The sequence below is a fragment of the Malaclemys terrapin genome, chromosome 1, assembly GCF_027887155.1.
Source record: "Malaclemys terrapin pileata isolate rMalTer1 chromosome 1, rMalTer1.hap1, whole genome shotgun sequence".
Classification (NCBI taxonomy): domain Eukaryota; kingdom Metazoa; phylum Chordata; order Testudines; family Emydidae; genus Malaclemys; species Malaclemys terrapin.
The window spans coordinates 112141800-112164169 of record NC_071505.1 but is presented as its reverse complement, the minus strand read 5'-3'; the positions used below and the strand labels follow the sequence as shown (position 1 = coordinate 112164169).

Below are 22370 nucleotides of genomic sequence, written 5' to 3'. Positions count from 1 at the left end.
CAGCTTGTGATGCAGATATAGGACAATAGAACTAAGTGAAGTACCTTGTGCTGCTTTGAAGTTGTGGTAGAAATATTTTTTTTTTTAATTCAGCTCTATAACGTTGCTTGGGGCCAATGTTTTGCAGTGTCTCATAATTGGGGCTGGACCCTGTGGCCTTCGTACAGCCATCGACCTGTCCTTACTAGGAGCCAAGGTGGTGGTCATAGAAAAGCGGGATGCCTTCTCTCGCAACAATGTGCTGCACCTGTGGCCATTCACCATACACGACTTGCGGGGCCTTGGCGCCAAAAAATTCTACGGCAAGTTCTGCGCAGGAGCCATCGATCACATCAGTAAGTAAAGCATCTGTTATCCACACATCTGATCTCACTTCTCCTCAGGGAAAAGACGGGAGATATGTAGTGACTCAGTAAAATTTGATCTTCAGCAGTAGCTCCTCTGATCTGCGCTGTCCCTGCAATATGTGACTTTGATGCAATTCAGTCCTATGTTTTTATAGCATTGTTTGGGCCAGACCTAGATGTGGGCTAAAGGTGGGGCTGTTGCAGAACCTGTAATTGCAACCCAGCATACACCTATGATCTTGCCATGAACCCTTCCTTTCTACTTTGAAAATTAGACTTGGGGAACCCCCCCCCGCAACTGATAATTCTCTTTAAGTGCCTCAGTCTTACCCCTGCAACTGTCACTAATCTCTTTCCCTACAAATGCTAGGCAAGTTGCAGAAAATGGCCTAATACTCTTGAACATCACACTTTGCCTATGGCCCTGCAAAACCCCAAAAAGTAGAAATAAAGCTGACACTCCTGGTACAGGCAAATATAAGACAATTTCACATAGGTTGTAATCTGTACATTTGGAAGAGTGGAAAGGAGTGGTGAAGATGGATTCACTACTTAACGTTTTTAGGAAAGTGTCTGAGGACAAGAAAAGCTGCCAGACTGTGAATAGGATTTGATTGGGTAGAGGGTTAGGAATCAAGCTACTGAGAAGATAAGATAGGTTTGATTTTAAATGGGGGATCTACTGCCCTTTTAAAGCTGAATGACTCTGCTTTCACAGTCAGCAGGGTAATGCATTCCATTGTTTTTGATCATGTATTGGGCATGTCCCCAGCCAGTTCTTTTTTGCCCCGGGGATGTTTTCTACCAAGTGGTGAGCCAACAAAAGCTGGAAGAAAGGGAAGCAAATCCTACCTAGCAAAAGCTGATAAACAAGACTTGGTCTCCAGTGTAGGAAAAAGGTCTAGCTCTTGCTTTGAAGTGATAGGACTGACAGAAAGATTTCTGGAACTTTGATCTTACAGACCGAGACACAGAGCATTCCATCCTCTTTTGTCCCTCCCCCTTCCCCCCCCCCCCCCCCGAATTACAGCAATTAAGTGGAGTCCCAAATTAGGCAGTAGAGTTTTCCCTGCAGAATAGCAGTGTCTTTGGGTATGTCTACACTACGAAATTAGGTCAAATTTATAGAAGCCGGTTTTATAGATACCTGTTTTATACAGTCGATTGTGTGTGTCCCCACATAAAATGCTCTGAGTGCATGAAGTCGGCGGACCGCGTCCACAGTACCGAGGCTAGCATCGATTTCCGGAGTGTTCCACTGTGGGTACCTATCCCACAGTTCCCGCTGTCTCCGCCGCCCATTGGAATTCTGGGTTGAGATCCCAATGCCTGATGATGCAAAACAGTGTCGAGGAGGGTTCTGGGTACATGTTGTCAGGCCCCTCCCCCTCTGTCAGAGCAACAGCAGACAATCGATTCGTGCCTTTTTAACTGGGTTACCTGTGCAGACAACATACCATGGCAAGCATGGAGCCCGCTCAGCTCAGCTCAGCTCACCATCACTATATGTCATCTGGGTGCCGGCAGACGTGGTACTGCATTGCTACACAGCAGCAGCCCCTTGCCTTTTGGCAGTAGATGGTGTATTACGACTGGTATCCGTCGTCGTCGTACTCCAGTTCAATCAGAGGCACCTGGGCAGACATGTTTGTCTCCTGGAGACTCAGTCCTGCCGGCAGTCCTATTGAACCGTCTTGATGATGATGGCTAGCAGTCGTAGTACAGTCGTAGTACTATATCTTCTGCCACGCACCCAGAAGAAACCGGTTTAAAGGGCCCTTTAAGTCGAAAGAAAGGGCTTTGTCATGTGGACGTGTCCAGGCTTAAATTTGATTTAATGCTGCTACAGTTGACCTAAACTCGTAGTGTAGACCAGGCCTTTATCTCCTGTAGTATTCCTCCAGGCCTACAAACTGCCTACCTTACTCTAAGAAGCTGTGTTTGCTCTTGAAGGAGCAGAAGGTGTGAATCTTGATGCCCTGCAATGAACCCTGAACCACAATCCTTGGGATAGGAAGGCAGGTGTTGGATAAACTTCCCCATTGGTCTGGGAGACTAATTTCTGTGTTCTTTAAAAACATCTTATAAAATGCTTTATTTATAAAAATTATCTGAGGAGGCTTATGTAGTAACTGGTGCTTCCATAAGATGTGCACTGATGGACATTTTATAATACAGGTAGATTTTGTCTTCATACAATATTAACTTATTGTCTGAGTCTATCTCCTGTCCTGCAGGTATCCGTCAGCTCCAGCTCATCCTCTTGAAGGTTGCCTTGATCTTGGGAATAGAGATCCATGTCAACGTGGAATTCCAGGGGCTTGTCTATCCCCCTGAGGACCAGGAGAATGAGAGTAAGTAGAACGAAATGAGAGGGGTGTGTGGGAGAGGGGAGTAGGGGAGTAAAAATGGGACAGGTGCATGTACACAATGCTGCTCTTCAGACTGAAGAAGCAGGCTAGTTTAATCCAATAGGTTTTACTTTCTAGTACCTAAATTTGGTGGTCCCTATGGATATTCACTGGGGGTTTGGATGCGCTCTCTTTGCCCTGGACCAGAAATTCTTCAATAGCAGCGTCTGTTGGTTTGCACCTGCACCTTTCGTCTCCATGTGCTCCGAACCGAGGGCATAAGGGGTAGTGTGGACTAGCCACCTCTTCAATTCCTGCTCTACCACAAATCTGAAGAGTATCTGAGTAGTGGGGAAGGAGGATGGGACGCAAATACTCAGGGGAACCACACAGCTTGAAAAACTCTAGCTACTATAAGGTATAAGTAACCTTCCTTCTTCTTTGAATGCTGGTTTCCATGGGTATTCACTGTAGGTGACTCCCGAGCAGTATTTATTGAGTAGGCAAGTCTAAGGAGGTGCTCTGCACCAGTCTGCAGGATTGCTGAACCAAAGGAAGCAACCACAGCTATGAGGGCATAGTGCTTGGAAACCATGTGACTGAAGCCCCAGGTTGCTGCTCTGTAGATCTCAGAGGGGGAGGATTCCTTGAGCTTGAGCTCTGGTAGAATGAGCCCTGACCAATAGTTAATAATAGTTTAGTCGTAGTTAGTTAGTGGGGGTGAGGGGTCTGCCCTGCCCTCTATTGTTCTCCCAGGACATTTAGTGTGACCAGGGTTCTGAGCTTCAGGTCCAGCCTGGCCTGCCTTCAGAACTTCCCAATGAGTGACCCTCTTGAGAGCTCCCTTGGGGGATTGCACATTCCATCCTTTCCCCTTGGCACTAGGTGGTCTCTGGAATTTAGACTCTGCAGACATCTAATGGAGCCCTTCGTGAGGCCCCTGTCAGATCTGGAACCTTTCTTCTCTCCCTCTTGTTGGTCAGAGCCTCCGGGCAGCGCCTCACTAGCAACAGCATTTTCCAGCTCAGAATCCTCCAGCAGCCCCAAGGACTCCATGAAACGAAGATATGAAGAGGAAAGGAGAAACAGCTATAGAAAGAGACAAATCACTGCCTAAGACCACCAAGAAAAGGTCTGCCTTTTCCCCACCCTTGATACCAGGTGAGACTCCGTGCCTCAGAGTGGGTTCACCCAGAGCTCACAGGGAGCACGGGCCAGGTGCTTCCAGCACTAAGGTGTGTAAGTATAGGAAGGAGAACTCGCCCACTGCACCACACCGAGACCTGTGCCCAACCCCACCTCAGGAGACCAACCTATACTGGCCAGTTCTCCTTCCTAAAACCTCATTACAGCCTTCTTGAGGACCTGGCGATTTTACACATATCCTGAGTTGCCAAAACCATAGGACTCAGTTCCAGTCAGAGAGATCACTACACTATTCAGATGAACAGGAGGTGATACCACTGGTTCCCCCAATGGTCCAGACACGGGACATCGGTCCAGGTGGTTTCCAGAGGCCCCTACATCCCCATGACCTATACTATACAGCTAGGGACCAGTGGTACCCCCCTGTGGGACCTGCTTCTGTAACCATATATGGGCTTACACACTGACGATACTGGAGCTCTTGGGATCCATGCTATCGAGCCTCAGACTGAGGAGCTGGGGGCATCACTTTTGGCAGAAATTACCTCCAAGAGAGGAACCTCAACTCCCCAGGATCATATGGAGGACAACAACTAGACAAGTCAGTAGTGCTTGATCTGCCAACAGCATCTTCTTCATCTCCAGATGAAGCAATGGTACCACCCTCTCTCTCCCCTCCAGAGGACTACAGGCAGTACCGGGAACTTCTGAGGAGGATCAGTGAAACCCTCCACAGTCCACTGTAAAAGGTTCATGATCCTACACAAACTCCGGGATATACTCCAGTACACAGATCCTTCCAAGGTGACTCTTGCTATTAATAAGCCCATTTTAGAGCCTGCTAAGGGCATTTGGTACACACCAGCCACCTGTTCCCTGACCCCTGAGAGGACTGAAAAGAAATATTTTGTTCCCTCCCGGGGGGCGGGGAAGTACTTCTTTCACACCCTAAGCTGAACTCTCTGATTGTCCAAGCAGTCATAGTGTGGAAGAGACTATACCAACCCAGGTCCACTCCTTTGGACAATGATGCCATCATCAGAAAGAATTCTTCTTCAGCCAGACTACTATGCCACATTGAACTAACAGGCAGTCATGGCAAAGTATGACTTCATTAACTACAATAAGCAGTCAGAGTTCATCAGTAAACTATTGCAGGACTGTAGACCTCAATTCCAGGCTATCCCTAGATGAAGGGAAGCTGGTAGCTAGATCGTCCCTTCAGGTGCCACTTGATGCAGCGGACCTGGCTTCCTGTGCCATGGTGACCTTAGTGGTCATGAGGCAGATATCTTTGCTGCAGTCATCGGAGTTCCCCAAAGAGATACGGTTGATGTTTGATAAATTGGAGAGAGTTCAGAGAAGAGCCATGGGAATGATTAAAATATTAGAAAACTTGCCTTGCCAGATAGATTCAGTTCCTTGAGTCTATCACTATTTATCTTATGAAAGAGCAGGTTAAAAGGTGACTTGATCAGTCTGTAAGTACCTCCAATGAGAACAAATATTTGATGATGGACTATTCAGTCTAGCAGAGAAAAGTATAACATGATTCAATGGCTGAAAGTTGAAGCTAGAAAAATTCAGTTGGGAAATAAGGTGTAAATTTTTAACAGTGAGAGTAATTAATCATTGGAATAACTTAGCAAGGATTGTGGTGGATTCTCCATCACTGGAAATTTTTAAATCAAGATTGGATATTTTCCTGAAATATATGCTGTAGGAGTTGTTTTGGGGAAATTCTATGGCCTGTGTTATACAGGACGTCAGACTAGATGATCACAATGGTCCCTTCTGGCCGTAGAGATTCACAGATTTATAAATTCTGTTTTGAGGATAACAACCTATTTAGGGAGACAGCTGAGTCGCTTCTTTTCCTTAAGGGTTCTTATGCCACCTTCTACTCTTTGGGTATATACACCTCTACTCTTCACAGGTAAATTTTCTAAGTTGCTACTACAAAGATACCAGCCAACCCCTCAGCTGTTCTACCACCAGAGGGCCTATAGAAATCCTGAAAAGATGTCAGAAGGTGCAGCACGACAGACACATCATACCAAAACCATCCCCTCTCCAGACTCAAACACCTACCAAGACATTTTGATGGGATGTTCGCGAGCCATCAGCCAGTCCAGGCACAACCAGTCTCCATTCCCCCTTTCAGTGTTTTCCCCTGTTCAGAGACCCCCTGTCATGAGAGGATTCTTGGACAAGAGCTGAACTCCCTAATCCAGCTAGGGCTATAGAGCTTGTACCCCCTCGTCACAAGGGGAAGGGCCTTTACTTCAAATACTGCCTAATCCCCAAAAAGAAAGTTTGCCGGAGGCCATCCTGGAACTCAGGCAACTGAACATCATCTGCTACTCCAGATTCAGAATGTCTACCCTGTCTGCTATAATCCCCTCCTTGAATGAAGGTGACTGATTTGCAGGTCCTGATTTGAAGGACACCTGTTTTGCATATGTTGACATCCATCAGCGCACAGGAAATTGCTGCGTTTCACAGTGAGGTTAGTGCATTCCAGTACATGAGGCTCCCCTTTGCCCTTTCAGCAGCCCCAAGGGTTTATACAAAAGTCATGGCAGTGGTGGCAGCACACCTGCACTGTCAACACAACTCTATATTTCTCTGCCTACGTTATTGGCTGCTCACAAGAGTACTACCTGCGCCTTGTGATACAATCCTCATCTCCTTACTCAACCTGAGTCACTCCTTGGGACTTCAGGTAAATCCAGGAAAGTTCACTTTAACACCTACAACAACTACAGAATTTACTGGAGCAAATCTAGACTCTATTGCAGCCAGAACCTATTTACCACAGGACAGATTCCTTGCAAAGATAGACCTCATTCACCTTCTTCTGAGTCCTCAGACATCAGTCCAGTCCTACTTCATCTAGCTAGGTCACCAGGCTACATGCATTTACTTTGACCTCCTTTGTGAGGCTCCACTTTCACGGTCTCCAGGCTTAGCTGAGGAAGGTCTACACTCTGAGCAGAGACCCCCTAGACAAAAGTCTCACTTCCTCAGTGCCCTGATATCACTCACCAAGTGGGAAAAGAGGGGCAATGTTTGTGTAGGGTTCCTTTTGTTCCTGTGCCACCCACAAAGACACTTGTTATAGATTCCTCTCTACTGGGCTGTGGAATGGATCTGGACAACCACGCAGCTCAGGGTTCCTGGACTCTGCAAGAATCCACACTCCACGACAATGTTCTTGAGCTTCAGGCAGTACATGAAGAGTGTAAGAGGTTCCTGCCCTTCATCTGGTCCACTGATGTCCAGGTCAGGTCAGACACCATGGTCGCTGTTTATTATGCAAACAAATGGGAGAGCAAGGTCTGCCCCGCTCTGCAGGGAAGCAGTCAAACTCTGGAACTGGTGCATACAGCATCAGATTATCCTCTATGCAATGTATTTACCAGGAGTAACGAACTCCCTAGCAGACACCGTAGGCATTTTCACATGGGGAAGCACCAGCAGATTTTTTTGCCAGTGGGGATTCCCATCATGGGAGCTTGTTGCAACTGATGGAAACAGGAAGTGCCCGACCAATTGTTCTCAAGACTCTCACAGGGGCCTGACTTCAGAGGGTATGCCTTCCCAGTGCAATGGTCATACCTGATGAAGTATGCTTTCCATCACATTCCCCTCCTACCTCACATCCTCAGAAAGATCAAGTGTAACAAGGCAACAGTGATTTTAATAGTACCATGGTGGCCATGACAGTTTTGGTTCACCACAGCTGGGCAGATGGCCTCCTGCCCATGCATTCACCTGCAGCTATCTCCCAGCCTACTGCCACAGACAGGAAGCATCCCCAACCATCCCACCACCACTCCTCTCCATCTGTCAGACTGGTTATTGGATGGACAGCAGACTTGCACAGATCTTTCTTGGAGGAGATCCAATACATCCGTCTCAATAACAGGAAACCCTCAACAAGAAAGTGTTATGCTGCCAAATGGAAGCGATTCTCCCTATGATGCCAGAGCATCATTTGCCTTTGAAGAAGTCCAGAATTCCTCTTATCTTGGACTGTCTCCTCTCCTTTAGGTCATCGGGCCTATCCATCAGTTCACTACGGGTACACTTAGTGGCTATCAGTGTCTATCATTCTTTGGTAGAGAGCTGTTGGTTTTCACCCACCCCATAACAGTAAAGTTGTTAAAAGGCATTGTCAGAAACTTCCCACAAGTTTCAAAATTTATGCCTGCTTAGGATGTGAACGAGATACTATCGGTGCTTATGAACCTGTCATTTGAACCTTTTGGCTTCCTTTTCCTCTTATACTTATTGATGGAGGTGGCATTCCTAACAGCTACCTCCTCGGCCAAGAGAGCGGGTGAACTCAGGGCCCTGGTGATGGACCCACCTTATACTGTCTTTCACAGAGACAAAGTATCCCTGAGATTGCATCCCAAGTTTGTCCTCATGATTCCTCCTGATTTTCATTTGAACCAGAAGGTTCACCTTCCTGTATTTTATCTGAGACCTTACAATAATTAGGAGGACCGGAGACCCTAGATGTACACAGAGATCTGGCCTTCTACCTGGATAGGCCAAGGCCCATTAGAAGATCTCTGAGGTTATTCGTCTCCTTTGCTGAGAGGATGAAAGGAGAGGCAGTATTTTCCCAAAGACACTCTGAATGGATTTCCAACTCCATCCTCTTCTGCTATGAACTGGCAGAACCCCTCCTCCTTAGTCTGTCAAGGCTCATTCTACCAGAGCTCAAGCTGCCTTAATGGCTTCCCTGCATGGAATCTCACTTTTTGAGACCTACAGAGCGACAACCTGGGGTTCCATTCACATGGTTACCCAGCACTGTGCCCTTGTGCAAGCCTCCGCTGTGGATGCTTCCTTTGGTTCAGTGATCTTGTGAACTGTGGTGCAGAGCACCTCCTCAATAATCACTGCTCGGGAGTCACCCACAGTGAACATCCACAGGAACCAGCTCTTGAAGAAAAGACGGTTACTTACCATATAGTCACTGGAGTTCTTCAAGCTGTATGGTCCTTATGGGTATTCGCATCCTGCTCCCCTCCCGCTCTGCTCAGATCCTCTTCGGATTCGTGGTAGAGTAGGAACAGGAGAGGTGGTCAGTCCACACTGTCCCTTGTGCTCTCAGATGAGGGCATGAGGAACTGAAGGACACAGACCTCAACTGACAGACACAGCTATTGAAAAATTTCCAGACTCAAGCACAGGAAGCGCATGCAAACTCCCAGCAAATACCAATATGGGCCAGCACTTGAAGAACTCTAGTTACTATAAGATAAGTAACTTAACCTTCCTTTCTTCACTTTACAAAACTAAAAGTAGCTAATATATTCTGCTGAAATGGACAAAATGCTAGTTTATAATAGTTCCTGCAGAATTTTGGCCCATTGTCCCTACAATACTGTAGAACTTTTTTGTAACAGTAACTACTTGAATTGCATGCGTTGTGGCTATTTAGATCATTTTCCCTGCACACTTGCCATGGATGTTGTTGGCAGTCTTGTTACTGGCCAAACAGATCAAGTAACGTATGTGAAGTTGACTTTGAATCTATTGGGCGAAGTCTTTTTCAGTCTTGTAACACGGAGAGCCTTACAGTGATCTCTCTAGTATACTGTTATACTTTGTCCTAGTTCCATTAAACCCCATTTATCTAAAAGCTTTTAGTAGATTGTGGCTGTTCGGGTTCCCTTTAAGTGAAACGATGTGTACAATAGGCTTAGATCTTACTACTGCAAGTGTTTTCCAGATGCAATCGGGGTGCCGTAATGGTCCTGAAAAGATGCTAACACCACCTGTTAGGATATCAACTGTGTAGCCTCCCAAGCCAGGGATGTTGTGACAATGCGGTTCTGGCAGAACCCAACTGACAGTGCCAACTCAGAACAAATTGCTCAAATAGGGCAGTTACAGCCCAAGGCTGGGGTTTTTTCCACCTCTAAGGCAAACCAAACCAGCCAGACTAGGAGGACTTCGGTCTCACCCCCTGGCTAACCGCAAGTCTCACAAGCAATCTCCTTAGACATTCCAGTTTCCCAGTATTACCACCAGTGCCACTCGTTATGGGGACAAATGGTTATGAAAACCAATACCCCAGTAAAAGAAAAAGGTTCTCCTGATCCCAAAGGACCAAGCCCCAGACCCAGGTCAATATACAAATCAGATCTTACCCACAAATCACACTGTTGCCAATCCTTTAGAATCTAAAATCTAAAGGTTTATTCATAAAAGGAAAAAGATAGAGATGAGAGTTAGAATTGGTTAAATGAAATCAATTCCATACAGTAATGGCAAATTTAAGAGTAGCAGCCGTGTTAGTCTGTATCTGCAAAAAGAACAGGAGTACTTGTGGCACCTTAGAGACTAACAAATTTATTAGAGCATAAGCTTTCGTGGACTACAGCCCACTTCTATGCTCTAATAAATTTGTTAGTCTCTAAGGTGCCACAAGTACTCCTGTTCTTTTTGCGGATACAGACTAACACGGCTGCTACTCTGAAACCTGTCATTATGCAAGGCACTGCATTTAGCCGTGTGGAGTAGTAATGGCAAAGTTCTTGGTTCAGGCTTGCAGCAGCGATGAAATAAACTGCAGGTTCAAATCAAGTCTCTGGAATACATCCCCCGCTGGGATGGGTCCTCAGTCCTTTGTTCAAAGCTTCAGCTTGTAGCAAAGTTCCTCCAGAGGTATGAAGCAGGATTGAAGACCTGATGGAGATGAGGCATCAGCCTTATATAGTCTTTTCCAGGTATAAGAACACCTTTGTTCTTACTGTGGAAAATTACAGCAAAATGGAGTCTGGAGTCACATGGGCCAGTCCCTGCATACTTTGCTGAGTCACAAGGCGTATCTGCCTTCTATCAATGGGTCCATTATATGCTGGTAGTCCTTAATAGGCCATCAAGCAGGCTAGGCAGAGCTAACACCATGTTGTCTGGGATGTCACCCAGCAGCATAGCATAAGTAAGTTTGAAATGCAGATAGTATAGAGCCAATATTCATAACTTCAACTACAAAATTGATACACACATATAGACAGCATAATTATAACCAGTAAACCATAACCTTGTCTTAAACACCCCATTTGACCCCATTTATACAAGATCTGGGTGCCACTACAGAACCTTGGTTGCAACAATGATCTATATGGTCCCAGAGTATATCAGTAACGTCACAGATGTGAGAAATGGTTTGTGTAGGAAGTGAGAGGTGATTCCTATGCTCACTTTTTTTTTTTAAATGTCTGTGTATGTAGATGCACCTAATACATTATTAACTGAGGGTTTATCCACAGGGATAGGCTGGCGTGCACAGGTCCACCCGAAAACACACCCAGTGTCAGAGTACGAATTTGAAGTGGTCATTGGAGGAGATGGCAGGAGGAACACTTTAGAAGGTAATGGCTCCTGATGCGTCCACAATGGAGAGCTTTCCACAACACACACTTAGCAGTGGAATTGTCTCTATTTTAAATGGCCATAGCAGAGCTGAACAAAAAAAAATTTCTGTATGAGCTGCACTCCAATCTCTTTCCAAATATTCAGCACTTAAAAAGTCTGTAAAGATGTGACAGAGGAGACACAAGCTCCCCTTCAGCCCTCAGGAATCCAGTTGACCAGTTGTATCACCACTTCCTCTTCCATTCTCTTCATCTTCCTCTACAAGCAAAGCAGCAGGTGTATTGGGCTTGATTACTTTCTGATTCTCTACATTTTCTAGATTTTTTTTTATGTGGACTAATCTTGCACTTGCAGCACCTCCTGCTTCTGAGATAAGGTGGGGAATTATTAGGCATATCAATGGGATGGTTGGGAATGATATTTTAAATCATTGCTGTAAGAGCCATTGCACTGTGTGGGATAGAGGTGAGTCATTTCAATATAGTCAGACATTTTGTTTTTTCTTCAAAGATCCAAGTTTTATTTTCCTGGTGAAGCAATTTGCAAGAGAGGATTTTGTTGCTTCCCCTGTAAAGAAGAGTGTCTGTAATATCTGACCCCTTCCTTCATATATTTAGGGGCCCACTTTGTAGCAGGCTGAGTGAGTCTTCTCTGAACTTGAGCTGTATTTCATGATCTCTGCTCTATCCTGTCCCTAGGGTTTCGTCGGAAGGAGTTCCGTGGTAAGCTGGCAATTGCTATCACAGCAAACTTCATCAATCGCAACACCACAGCCGAAGCCAAAGTGGAGGAGATCAGTGGCGTGGCCTTCATATTTAACCAGAAGTTCTTCCAGGATCTGCGAGAAGCCACAGGTTTGTGAACAATGACCAAGTATCTAGAGGTGAAGGAGTTTATCTAATTACCAGTTTTTTATACCAGTTGTCTCCTTAAGCTGCTTTTTTTCACCAATGAATGAGTGAGTATTGTGGACCTTGATCCAAGAAGTACATCACTATTGTCTGTCCTTCCTGTCTGATTGTCTCCCACTTTCTCAACTGATTTGTTCCAGCTTGTTCTTCAGCTGCTTGTCATTGTAGTGTGTAACTGGAGGGCTGTGCTTTTTAACTTTTGGACAAGTGATAAGCCGTCCGAGCATTCCATGGAGAAACTAGGATGCCATGTTTTCCCTGTCTCCCCCACTCCTCTGAAGTCAAGCTTGGAATGTCAAAACAAGGTCAGGGCCGCTAGGGAGGGAGAGAGATGTCTCTGTGTAGCTAAAGGTTCAATTTTTGAACCCCCTTGAAAGCATGTGAATCAAATGCTCAGTGCAGCCATATAATAGTTCTCTCTGTTGTAAGGGTTACCAGCCGATGTAATTTCAGTCTGGTGTATACTCCTTGTAGGTTGGAGCTTTCCAAGGCTTTGGGGGATTTTGGCAGGGCCCTCCATTACATTTAGAGGCATAGGTGAGTCTCTTGTGCACTATCAGACATTCTCTGTGCACAGGCCTCACCTTCGCATGAGCCAGGAGGGCTGAGCCAGAACTCTTCCAAATGATGTTGTGAGCTCTTGTACTACATATAACATACAACCGACTTTGTCTTACTATATCCCTTTCTTCTGACATAGGTATTGACTTGGAGAACATTGTCTACTACAAAGATGACACTCACTACTTCGTCATGACTGCCAAAAAGCAGAGTTTGCTGGACAAAGGGGTGATACTGCATGTGCGTATTATGTTCTCCCAAACCTCTCCATATTGGATGTATGAGACAATCTGGCCTTGGCACCTTGGGAGAAGGGAGTTTATTTTTGAAGGGAATTAAATAAATGAGCATTTAACATATACCTGGACATATTGACTTCTCTTCAATGTCTCTCTTAGGACATGGCCAGCAGGATTTTTAAGGCAGGCATGTGACTAGGTCTTCAATGTCTCTCTTAGGACATGGCCAGCAGGATTTTTAAGGCAGGCATGTGACTAGTGCCCTGTTTGAGGAAGCAGATTGAGTCCTTAGAAAAGGATGACATGCTCTGCTCTGCACTCATTCACATCCCCCTTCAGATCTGGGGCTTCTAGACATAGCAAGTTTAAATGTCCTGCAAGGCCCATAGACTCCTTCAGTGACTCTGCTTCGTTTGGTGGAGGTGAAAGAACTGGGAGTGTGTGAAGAGATCTTGTGATCAGGGCCGGCTCCAGGCACCAGCACAGCAAGCAGGTGCTTGGGGCAGCCAAGGGGAAGGGGTGGCACGTTGGGCTGTTCGGCAGCAATTTGGCGGCGGGTCCCTCTCGGAGGGAAGCACCTGCTGCCGAATTCCCGCCGAAGAAGAAAGCGGCGTGGTGGAGCTGCCACCGAAGTGCCACCGATCGCAATTGCGATCGCGGCTCCCCCCCGCCAAAAACCCTGGAGCTGGTCCTGCTTGTGATAGAGCTTTACTCATTACTTGTATTGACAGAGATCAGTTTAATGTTGGCTTTGGTCCTAAAGAAATAAGTAGGACTCTAGATCTTGCATCTTTTGTCTGAAAACAGAGCATGGAGGGAAGTGCACAGGAGTTTAAATTAACTACCATATACACCAATGGGCTAACACTTCATTTACACTTGATTTGTCAACAGCTGGACTGCACTATTTAGTCTGTTCTGACAATATACAGAGCCAGGCTGAAGCTTAGAACTGCCTCCTATGGTCATGGCAAGACAGCTGCATATTAATCACCAAGGATTTAACATTCTCCAATCAGTTGTTTTACTAACTGGCCTGCTAGTGGTTTGGGACCGGTATGCAATATCTCACATGGGGTATGTCAATGTGACTTGGAGAAACATGATTTGAAATAATAAATTAGGGGAATCCTGGCTATCAGATTTCAAACATTAGTCCAAATAAACATGTACAAATATTGTATGTTAATTGCTTTGCTCAGATGCCCTAAGCTGGCGCACACTAAGCTTGTTTTAATCAAGACCTAAACCCAGACATGCTTCCCTTATAGTGAAGTTCACAGGACTTCAACTGGATGCTTTCACTGCGGGCATGTCTACCCAGTGAGGTAACGCGTACTACGGGCTGGGGACTGGGAGCAGGGGTGATTTCTAAAGCGACTAACATGTAATGCAGTAACTGGCCCACAAAGACTTGCTGGTGTGCACTAAAAGTTCCCTAGTGCACTTTAACATAGTACTGTGTCAAACAGCGCTATGTTGAAGTGCGTTAGGGAACTTTTAATGTGCACCAGCTGGATCTACACAGACCAGTTAGTGCGTGACACAATGTGCTTTAGAAATCACTCCTCTGTAGTCTGCATTGCTTCTCTGTGTAGACAAGCTCTTAATCTTCACTTCAGCTTTTTATGTTGGTGTGATTTAGGTTTTTATAGCTAAGCTCTGAAGTTCACTCCCTATAAAGATGGAATAGAAAGGATGTTTAAGTACTCAGAGTAAAAAAATTAATTTAACAGGTGACGTAATCATGAAGCTTCTTCAGAAACAATCATCAAAAGGCTGTAGTTATACAACTTTATGAAGCTGTAGCATCTGTTGTTGACTGTATCCTTTTGGAAGTGACCCTACATATTATTCATGGCCAAGATACGGTTGCCAGCTTTAGCATATATGCTTTCCATTTGTAGTGTGCATGCTAAGCACCCCCACTACCACTGCGTTTACTGGCACTGCCCACTTTTATACTTTTCACACCTCTGGAGTGACCATATTGCTTGTTGGCATGCTCAGAAATGCCAGCAGGGTTGTCAAGGCTCTTTGCAAGAAGAAGAGATAGAAACATTGTTTTCTCTTAGAGGCCTAGACACTAGTGATCATGAAATAATTTAGGGAAAGGTCCTAAATCGCTGGACTCAGAGGAGTCTCAGAACCTACAGTTGTAGATTGTCTGCAGATACTAAACTTAAAATTCCCTCTCCCAACGTGGCTGTTCTACTCTGACTCTTCTCTCGTTTGGTAGGACTACGCAGACACAGAGCTGTTACTCTCACGGGAGAATGTGGACCAGGAGGCTTTGCTCAACTATGCCAGGGAAGCAGCTGACTTTTCTACCAATCAACAGCTGCCATCACTGGACTTTGCCATCAATCACTATGGGCAACCTGATGTGGCCATGTTTGACTTCACGTGTATGTACGCATCAGAGAATGCAGCGATGGTGCGAGAGCAGAATGGTCACCAGTTGCTCGTGGCACTGGTTGGGGACAGTCTGTTAGAGGTAGGTGTTAAACAGCTCACTCACTGTGTGAGCCATGAATGGAGGTGATTGCCATTGCCCCTATTGCCATTGAAATGAATGCAACTTTCCCTTTGTGCTATGAGCGTTTTATCATGAGGAAGGCAACTGCTGGTTTATATAATAGAGTGGGAGGAGCAGGGGGAAGGAATGGTGGGAAAACAGTGAGTATTCAGCATAGCAGTGACCTTCTATGCAGAGACCTGCTGAAATTGCATCTGTTCTACCTGCTCATTGTTGTGGCTGCTAGAATCCCTGAGGACACTATGCTAGGATAGTTAATAATTAGCATACTGTAGTTCGTTTGAAATATCTGTTTTTTAAGAGAAGCTCTTAGCAGCTCCAGGCTATGAGTCATTGTAGGGAATAATGAAACACTAGCTGTGGATTAGCTCACAGCCAGTTCACCATGCATTTGGCCTCCACTAGCCCAGAGGGAACCAGTGCCTCCAGCTAATCTCTGAGTTATAATATCCTAGTAGGCTACCCTCTAAATATGTTCTTGGTACCATTTTTAATTTCCTTTCCCAAATGACCTTTTCTTTCCCCTCTTTTTTTGTGTGTGTATGTGTGTGTGTGACCTATTACATCTAGCCATTCTGGCCGATGGGAACTGGAATAGCCAGGGGCTTTCTGGCTGCCATGGATTCTGCTTGGATGGTACGAAGCTGGTCTCAGGGAACTAGCCCTTTGGAGGTCCTCGCAGAGAGGTAATGGAGGGTTATTGTGGGGAAATGAGTCTAGTTGTGAATTCTGATCTGAATACAGAATGATTTGGGGGCAGAGGTAGGTGGAAAAGTAATTGTGCTCAGAAGGCTCACTCTTCTGACCATCCACTCCGATTCCTTGTCCTGTTACAGATGTGCACCCAGAGTGGGGTGGAGGGAGCAAACCTTGTGTCTTTAGTGTTCCTGGAGGCTGCCCATTGGAGTGGTTTGATTAAGGGAAAGATTTCCCAAGAAGGTGAGGGAACTGGCCAGAAGCACCACCATGTGAAGGTCGGGATCACACACACATGCACACTGGTGCTCGGCTGTAACTTGCTGCTCTGAGCACCACAGGTCCAGTGGAATCTATTCACAGAGGAACAGAATAGCGACCAAAGTGTGTTGTTGCTACTCTCTATTGGTTAAAAGCAGATTAGAGAAAAGAGAATATTTTCCTGGTGGTTGTTGGGATTTTATTAGGTGGAAAAAGTGAGTCTGATCAGTGCTCTGAGCCTTAACTATACAGTCTAGGTGAGGAAAAGCTTAGATGCCAAGGGGATAGATGCCTTTGAAAAAGCTGGGAGACAGAAATACATGCTAATTCCAATTATCTTGTAAATATTTTTTCTGATTTTTTTTTAATTTGGAGATAATGGTCTATATTTAATTCCATACTCCGGCCTCTACATTCACTATCCTATTTTCACGCTGAATCTACTGCTTGCGCATTCTCTCTTTTTTGTTTGTTTGTGTTTTGTTCCAGGTGACATAGCAGCATAGGAATTGCCTTTACAGATCAAACCAGAGGTCCATCCAGGGTGGAATGATTTAAATCACTGGGTTTTCTTATATATATTAAAAAAAAAAAAAAAAAAAAAACTAACAAAACTCTAAAACTCATTGATTTAAATCAAGCAGAGGCATTGTAACACTAATTTGAAAACTTGTGCAATTGCTAGGTTAGATTAAAATTTATAATGAACTAAATTATAAATGCTGGGGGGTTTAAATGTCACTATAGCATTTTTAAAATTCCACTGCTGGTTGGGTATCTTATTTAAATTTTTTTAAAAACTGCTATATTGAGGTACATTACTTAAAGAGGTACAAAACTTTATGCACGTGTTCTTGAAATTAATGATGCGAATAAGTCCTTGTAGTATCAGAGGCCAAAATTGTATTTTTATAAAAAAAAATGTTTAGTGTCATTAAAGTTTCTTCAAAAATTGATTTTGACAATGAAAACTTCTCTAGATTTTCAATCCAAAATTATTTTGAACTTTTTTTAATACACACAGGACATAACTTTAGGGTCCTAATATAGGAGTTCAGCTTGGTCAAACCATTTCAGCTTCCTTGACGTGTGGAAGTTTGGTATTTCAGAAGGCGGTGTTGATTGTGCATATAGCTTATCAATTTTGTACTTGAGTTTGTGCTGTTCTCGTAATAAGGATGTTAATGAGGCCCTGAACTTGTCTTCATCATAGATGAGTGTTTTAAGAATGAAATTTAGTAGAAAAACCTCTGTTAAATCTGAATTTCTACTAACAATTACACCTCTTCCCTGATATAGCGCTGTCCTCGGGAGCCAAAAAAATCCTACCACGTTGTAGGTGAAACTGCAGCCACCCCACCCCCGGCACTGCTTTACCGCATTATATCAGAATTCGTGTAATATCAGGGTAGAGGTGTAATAGGAAATTAATTAGTTTCTTAATTAAAGAAATAGGTGCAAAATGTCCACTTTAACAATTTGACTATAAAATGAAAAGAAATTTCCAAACTAGCAACATGTGTATTAACTCATGAATTTTGTCTGTTCTGGGTCCCTCTAATTTAGTGTTGTGTCTGACATTGGCCAGAACCAGGTACAAGAAATCCTGGATCATTATAGAATAGGGGTCGTGGCCCATCAGGGTAATCTGCTGGCGGACCGTGAGACGTTTTGTTTATGTTGACTGTCCAAAGGCATGGCCCCCTCGCAGCTCCCAGTGGCTGCGGTTCACAGTTCCCAGCCAATGGGAGCCGCAGGAAGCGGTTGCCAGCACGTCTCGGCGGCCCGCACCACTTCCCGCAGCTCCCATTGGCCGGGAACAGCCAACTGCGGCCACTGGGAGCTGCAGGGGGCCATGCCTGCGGATAGTCAACGTAAACAAAATGTCTCGCGGCCCACCAGCGGATTACCCTGATGGGCTGCGTGCTGAAGGTTGCCGACCCTTGTTATAGAATATCATATCCACAGGACAAGCTTCTTTCTGACTCCTGCCAGTTAGAGGTTGGCTTATGCCCTCTTTCACATGGGTTTATATTCTTAATATTTTTATCCTGTCTGATATAATTGTGAAAGCTCTCATGATCCATATTAAATATTTAATACTTTTTTATTACAATTAATCTCTTGACGTCAATACCACCTTGTATCAGTGAGTTTCACAGGTTAATTATGCACTGAGGAAAAACGTATTTCATTTTCAGTTTTAATTTTGCTTGCTTTTAGTTGATTCTGTCATCTTGTTCTTTCTTACAAGAGATTAAATAGGAGCATATGATTTATCTTGTCCATATTATTTATTATTTTGTATGCCTTTGTCATGTCTCCTCTCTATCATGTCCCAATCATTTCCAGCACTTATATGGAATTCTCTCCTTGCATTTACTAATTTTTTTTGTCTGTTTCTGGACTACTTATTTCTATTGTCTCTTTTGAGATGGGGTGACCAGAGCTGAAAACAGAATTCCAGGCGAGGGCATACTATTGATTTATATAATGGCAGTATATTTTCAGTATTATCTGTCTCATTCTATTATTCCCACTTCCCTGATTCCTGCTGAATTAAAATATAAACAGCTTAGATGCTTAAGTACTGGATTTTGTTTGTTTCTTATCTGAAGGGGTAGGTTTGTGAATTTGAGTGTTCTAACCCTCTGAGTTCATGAGGGTCTTGACTTTGAAGGTGGTGGTGGTGATGTACCTCTTTCTCCTACTTGCTGATCTGAAGTTAGTATTTTTCCCTCAGGGAAAGCATTTACAGGCTGCTGCCTCAGACCACCCCTGAGAATGTGAGTAAAAACTTCAGCCAATACAGCATCGACCCTGTCACACGGTATCCCAATATCAACGTCAACTTCCTGCGGCCAAACCAGGTAACTGGGCTGACAATACCTTCGACGGCATGTGATCTGTGTCCTCTTCATGTAGCCATTAGTCTATATCAGAGGTTCTCAACTGGGAGTGGGGGGACAGCACAGCGAGCCATAAACAAATACCAGGTCGCAATGCCACTCACTCATATTTGGCCCCCCCACCGCTTTGGCACAATGGAGGGATAGGTGGGCCAAACTTGAGCAAGTGGCATTGCCATGGCTGGAAGGGGGTAGTGTGTGGTGGGGAGAGGGCCCACTTGTGCACAGATGCACACATTGTGCTGTGGCGAGCTCCTCCGAACAGTGAGAGCCAGCAGGCCAGAGCAGGAAGCTGGGCCCAGGCCTGTATGACCGAAGCTACTGTCTAGGGTGAGTGTGGGGTGGGCTCGCTCTCCAATACCCTCCACTCCCCTCCTCCACACTGAGCCAGGATAGAGCCAGGCTCTGCCCTGTGGGACAGGAGCCACCATTGCTTGCATCTCAGTGCCCTCTATGCTTCCTATGCTCATAGTGCCAGGCAGCTTCCTGCCCTGCACTCATGTTCTGTATGCTGTGTGCATGCATAGTGCCAGGGCACCCTACCCTTCCCCGCTCTCCAGTGCCAGGCACTGGTTCCTGCCTGCATTCCAGGTGAGTGCTGGGTTGGCTTGTGCTCAACCCCCAGTCCCAGTCCCTGGGACAAGAGCCACTGCTGCCCAAGTCGGGTGAAGGGTGGGCACACTCTCAAACCAATCTGGCTAGGTCGCAGAATCCTTCTCCCTATTTTAAAGGGGACGGGGGCAGAGAAAGAATCCAAGTTTTAAAAAAATGTTAAAGGGGGATTTGATTCAAAAAAGGTTGAGAACCTCATGCCTATATGAGTATTTAGGGAATTTACAGTGGCCAAAACCAGAAATATCCATCATGCTTAAACCACTGTAGTGTACCCACTTCCCTTGTGACTAGATATTGTAGAAGTCTCTAAACTCTGTTCACAATCATGTCAGTTGTAGCTCTGAACTTCTCTGGATTTTGGCAGTTTCAGTCATGCTGACGATATATTTTTTTGTATTTCCTTTATAATAACTTTCAGTGGCTGCACGTTGGTGCCTATACTGAGATGGAGGCTAAGAGCTGTTCCTTGGGGTTCTCTGGCTTTTGGGAATTGTCTACTGTGCAAATGTGTCATAAAATAACCTTTTATATAATCATCCCCTTGTTGTCTGAAGGGGGCCATGTTCCTTGTGTGTACGTGTGGCTTGTTTTTAGAAAGGGAATTTAGTGTGCAAGGGCAGTAGCTCTGGCCTGAGGAGACTTCTCCTGCCATATTGGCTTTTGATGAGAGAAACTAGTCTTTTTGACCATTTTTAACCCTTTGCATTCTTACAGGTGCGCCACTTGTATGATACAGGAGACCTGAAAGACATTCACCTGGAAATAGAGAACTTGGTGAACTCCAGGACACCAAAGCTGACGCGGAATGGTGGGTCCCACCTATTGTTTCACTTTGTTGTTCTCTTCCAGAGCTAGGTCAGTGTGTCAGATGTACAGAGAGGTCCCCTTCTGTTTCGAAAAGTGTCTAAAAGCTCAGAAGCTTGACTTTTCAAACACAATTAAACTTTCAAACATAATTAAAATGTAAACATGTTAGCTTTACCTCGATTTCCCTTATTACAGTGTGCTTCCAGATTTCTAAACATTTGTTTCCGAAAGGGTTTTTAGTCACCTTCTGGATCCTGTAGTGGAGTCCTTATTTCAAGTGTGAAAAACCAGCCTCTACTTAATTTGGCAGTGAAGCCAAAAACTCTAATTACAGATAAAAATAATAACGGAAAAGTAGAAAATGAATGGGAAAAAGAGAATTCTTTTTGTAGATTCCCCTCCACACTCAAGCTTTTTCCTTTTTGAAATCTTATCTCTTAGTTCGACTAAATAAAGTAATTACTTTACTTGCATTTTCCTCATAATTTAGCAGCTCTACTTTTCGTTAGGACATCACTGCATTATGGAGTCTAAATACTGAGCCAGTGCATGGCATGTGTTCTAGGAATTAAATGCCTTACGCTAAGAACTGGAATAGTTGTCTGGTCAAACCATAACCCAAGGGGTTTGTTGAACCTTTCCCAGCCAAATAATTTGGATGTCTGAGTGGTGTTTTGGTGTCTCTTGGAATAGTGTTTTATTCAAGTCTGCCTGTTTTGTTACTGTACCTTCTTCCCACTGGTGTACAGTTGCGTAGGGTCTTCTTATTTGTTCTTTGACCTGCAACGATGCCACCCTGGGCTATAATCTTGTCACATCTCATAGCTAAACAAGATCTGGACGGTCAGTGATTTGATGGAAGACCTTCAAAGTAAATGCAACAGTTGCAGAAAGATGTTGACAATTCTTCTATCTGAAACAATATAGCAGGGGATTAGGGAGCACCAAGCTAGGAGGAATGCCATCTTTTGGATCTGACTTAAATCAAGATCTTGACCACTTTTGGTCATTTAAATTTTCCTGGGATGTTCACAAGAGCCAGGGTGATCTGTCCAAATTACAGCTTGGGTAATTACTTTTTTGCAAACTAAAATTCTCCCTTCAGTGTGAGCTATGTATCACATTATTAGTCACTTCCTGCGCCCCCCCCCACCCCAAAAAAAACAGTTGTATCGTGTTCCTGATGCAGGAAACATGCTGTTCCACCCCAGAGGTGGCTGCATTTCAATGGGTGAGTGATCTCTATAATATATACTTCCTGAGATGTACTTGGAATTCTCATGAGTGAAAAATGATAAATTACAGCTTACTAAAAATGTCGTTTGTTTCAGAGTCTGTAGCTCGTTCCAGCAAACTGCTTGGTTGGTGCCAAAGGCAGACTGATGGGTATGCTGGTGTGAATGTAACAGATCTTACAATGTCATGGAAGAGTGGCCTAGCCTTGTGTGCTATTATCCACAGATACCGTCCTGACTTGATGTAAGTGATTGATTGCTTAACTAGAACACAGTGCCTGGAGAGAATGTTAGTCAGATTTGCAACCAATATATGGGGAGGGATTTGCAAATTGTTTAGAGAATAGTG

General features: G+C 44.6%; 1 protein-coding gene across 4 annotated transcripts in view; it reads left to right on the top strand.

The window, feature by feature from the left end:
- Window positions 1-22370, top strand: part of MICAL3 (microtubule associated monooxygenase, calponin and LIM domain containing 3) — a 192397-nt gene that overhangs the window by 42325 nt on the left and 127702 nt on the right. For all 4 annotated transcript variants that reach the window (XM_054035642.1, XM_054035632.1, XM_054035651.1 and 1 more), the window contains exons 3-12: window positions 128-335; window positions 2585-2701; window positions 11143-11244; window positions 11947-12102; window positions 12860-12960; window positions 15199-15456; window positions 16069-16184; window positions 19199-19325; window positions 20694-20787; window positions 22118-22265. In XM_054035642.1, coding sequence (XP_053891617.1) covers window positions 128-335; window positions 2585-2701; window positions 11143-11244; window positions 11947-12102; window positions 12860-12960; window positions 15199-15456; window positions 16069-16184; window positions 19199-19325; window positions 20694-20787; window positions 22118-22265 — 1427 coding nt within the window. The remainder of the gene's footprint in view (window positions 1-127; window positions 336-2584; window positions 2702-11142; window positions 11245-11946; window positions 12103-12859; window positions 12961-15198; window positions 15457-16068; window positions 16185-19198; window positions 19326-20693; window positions 20788-22117; window positions 22266-22370) is intronic.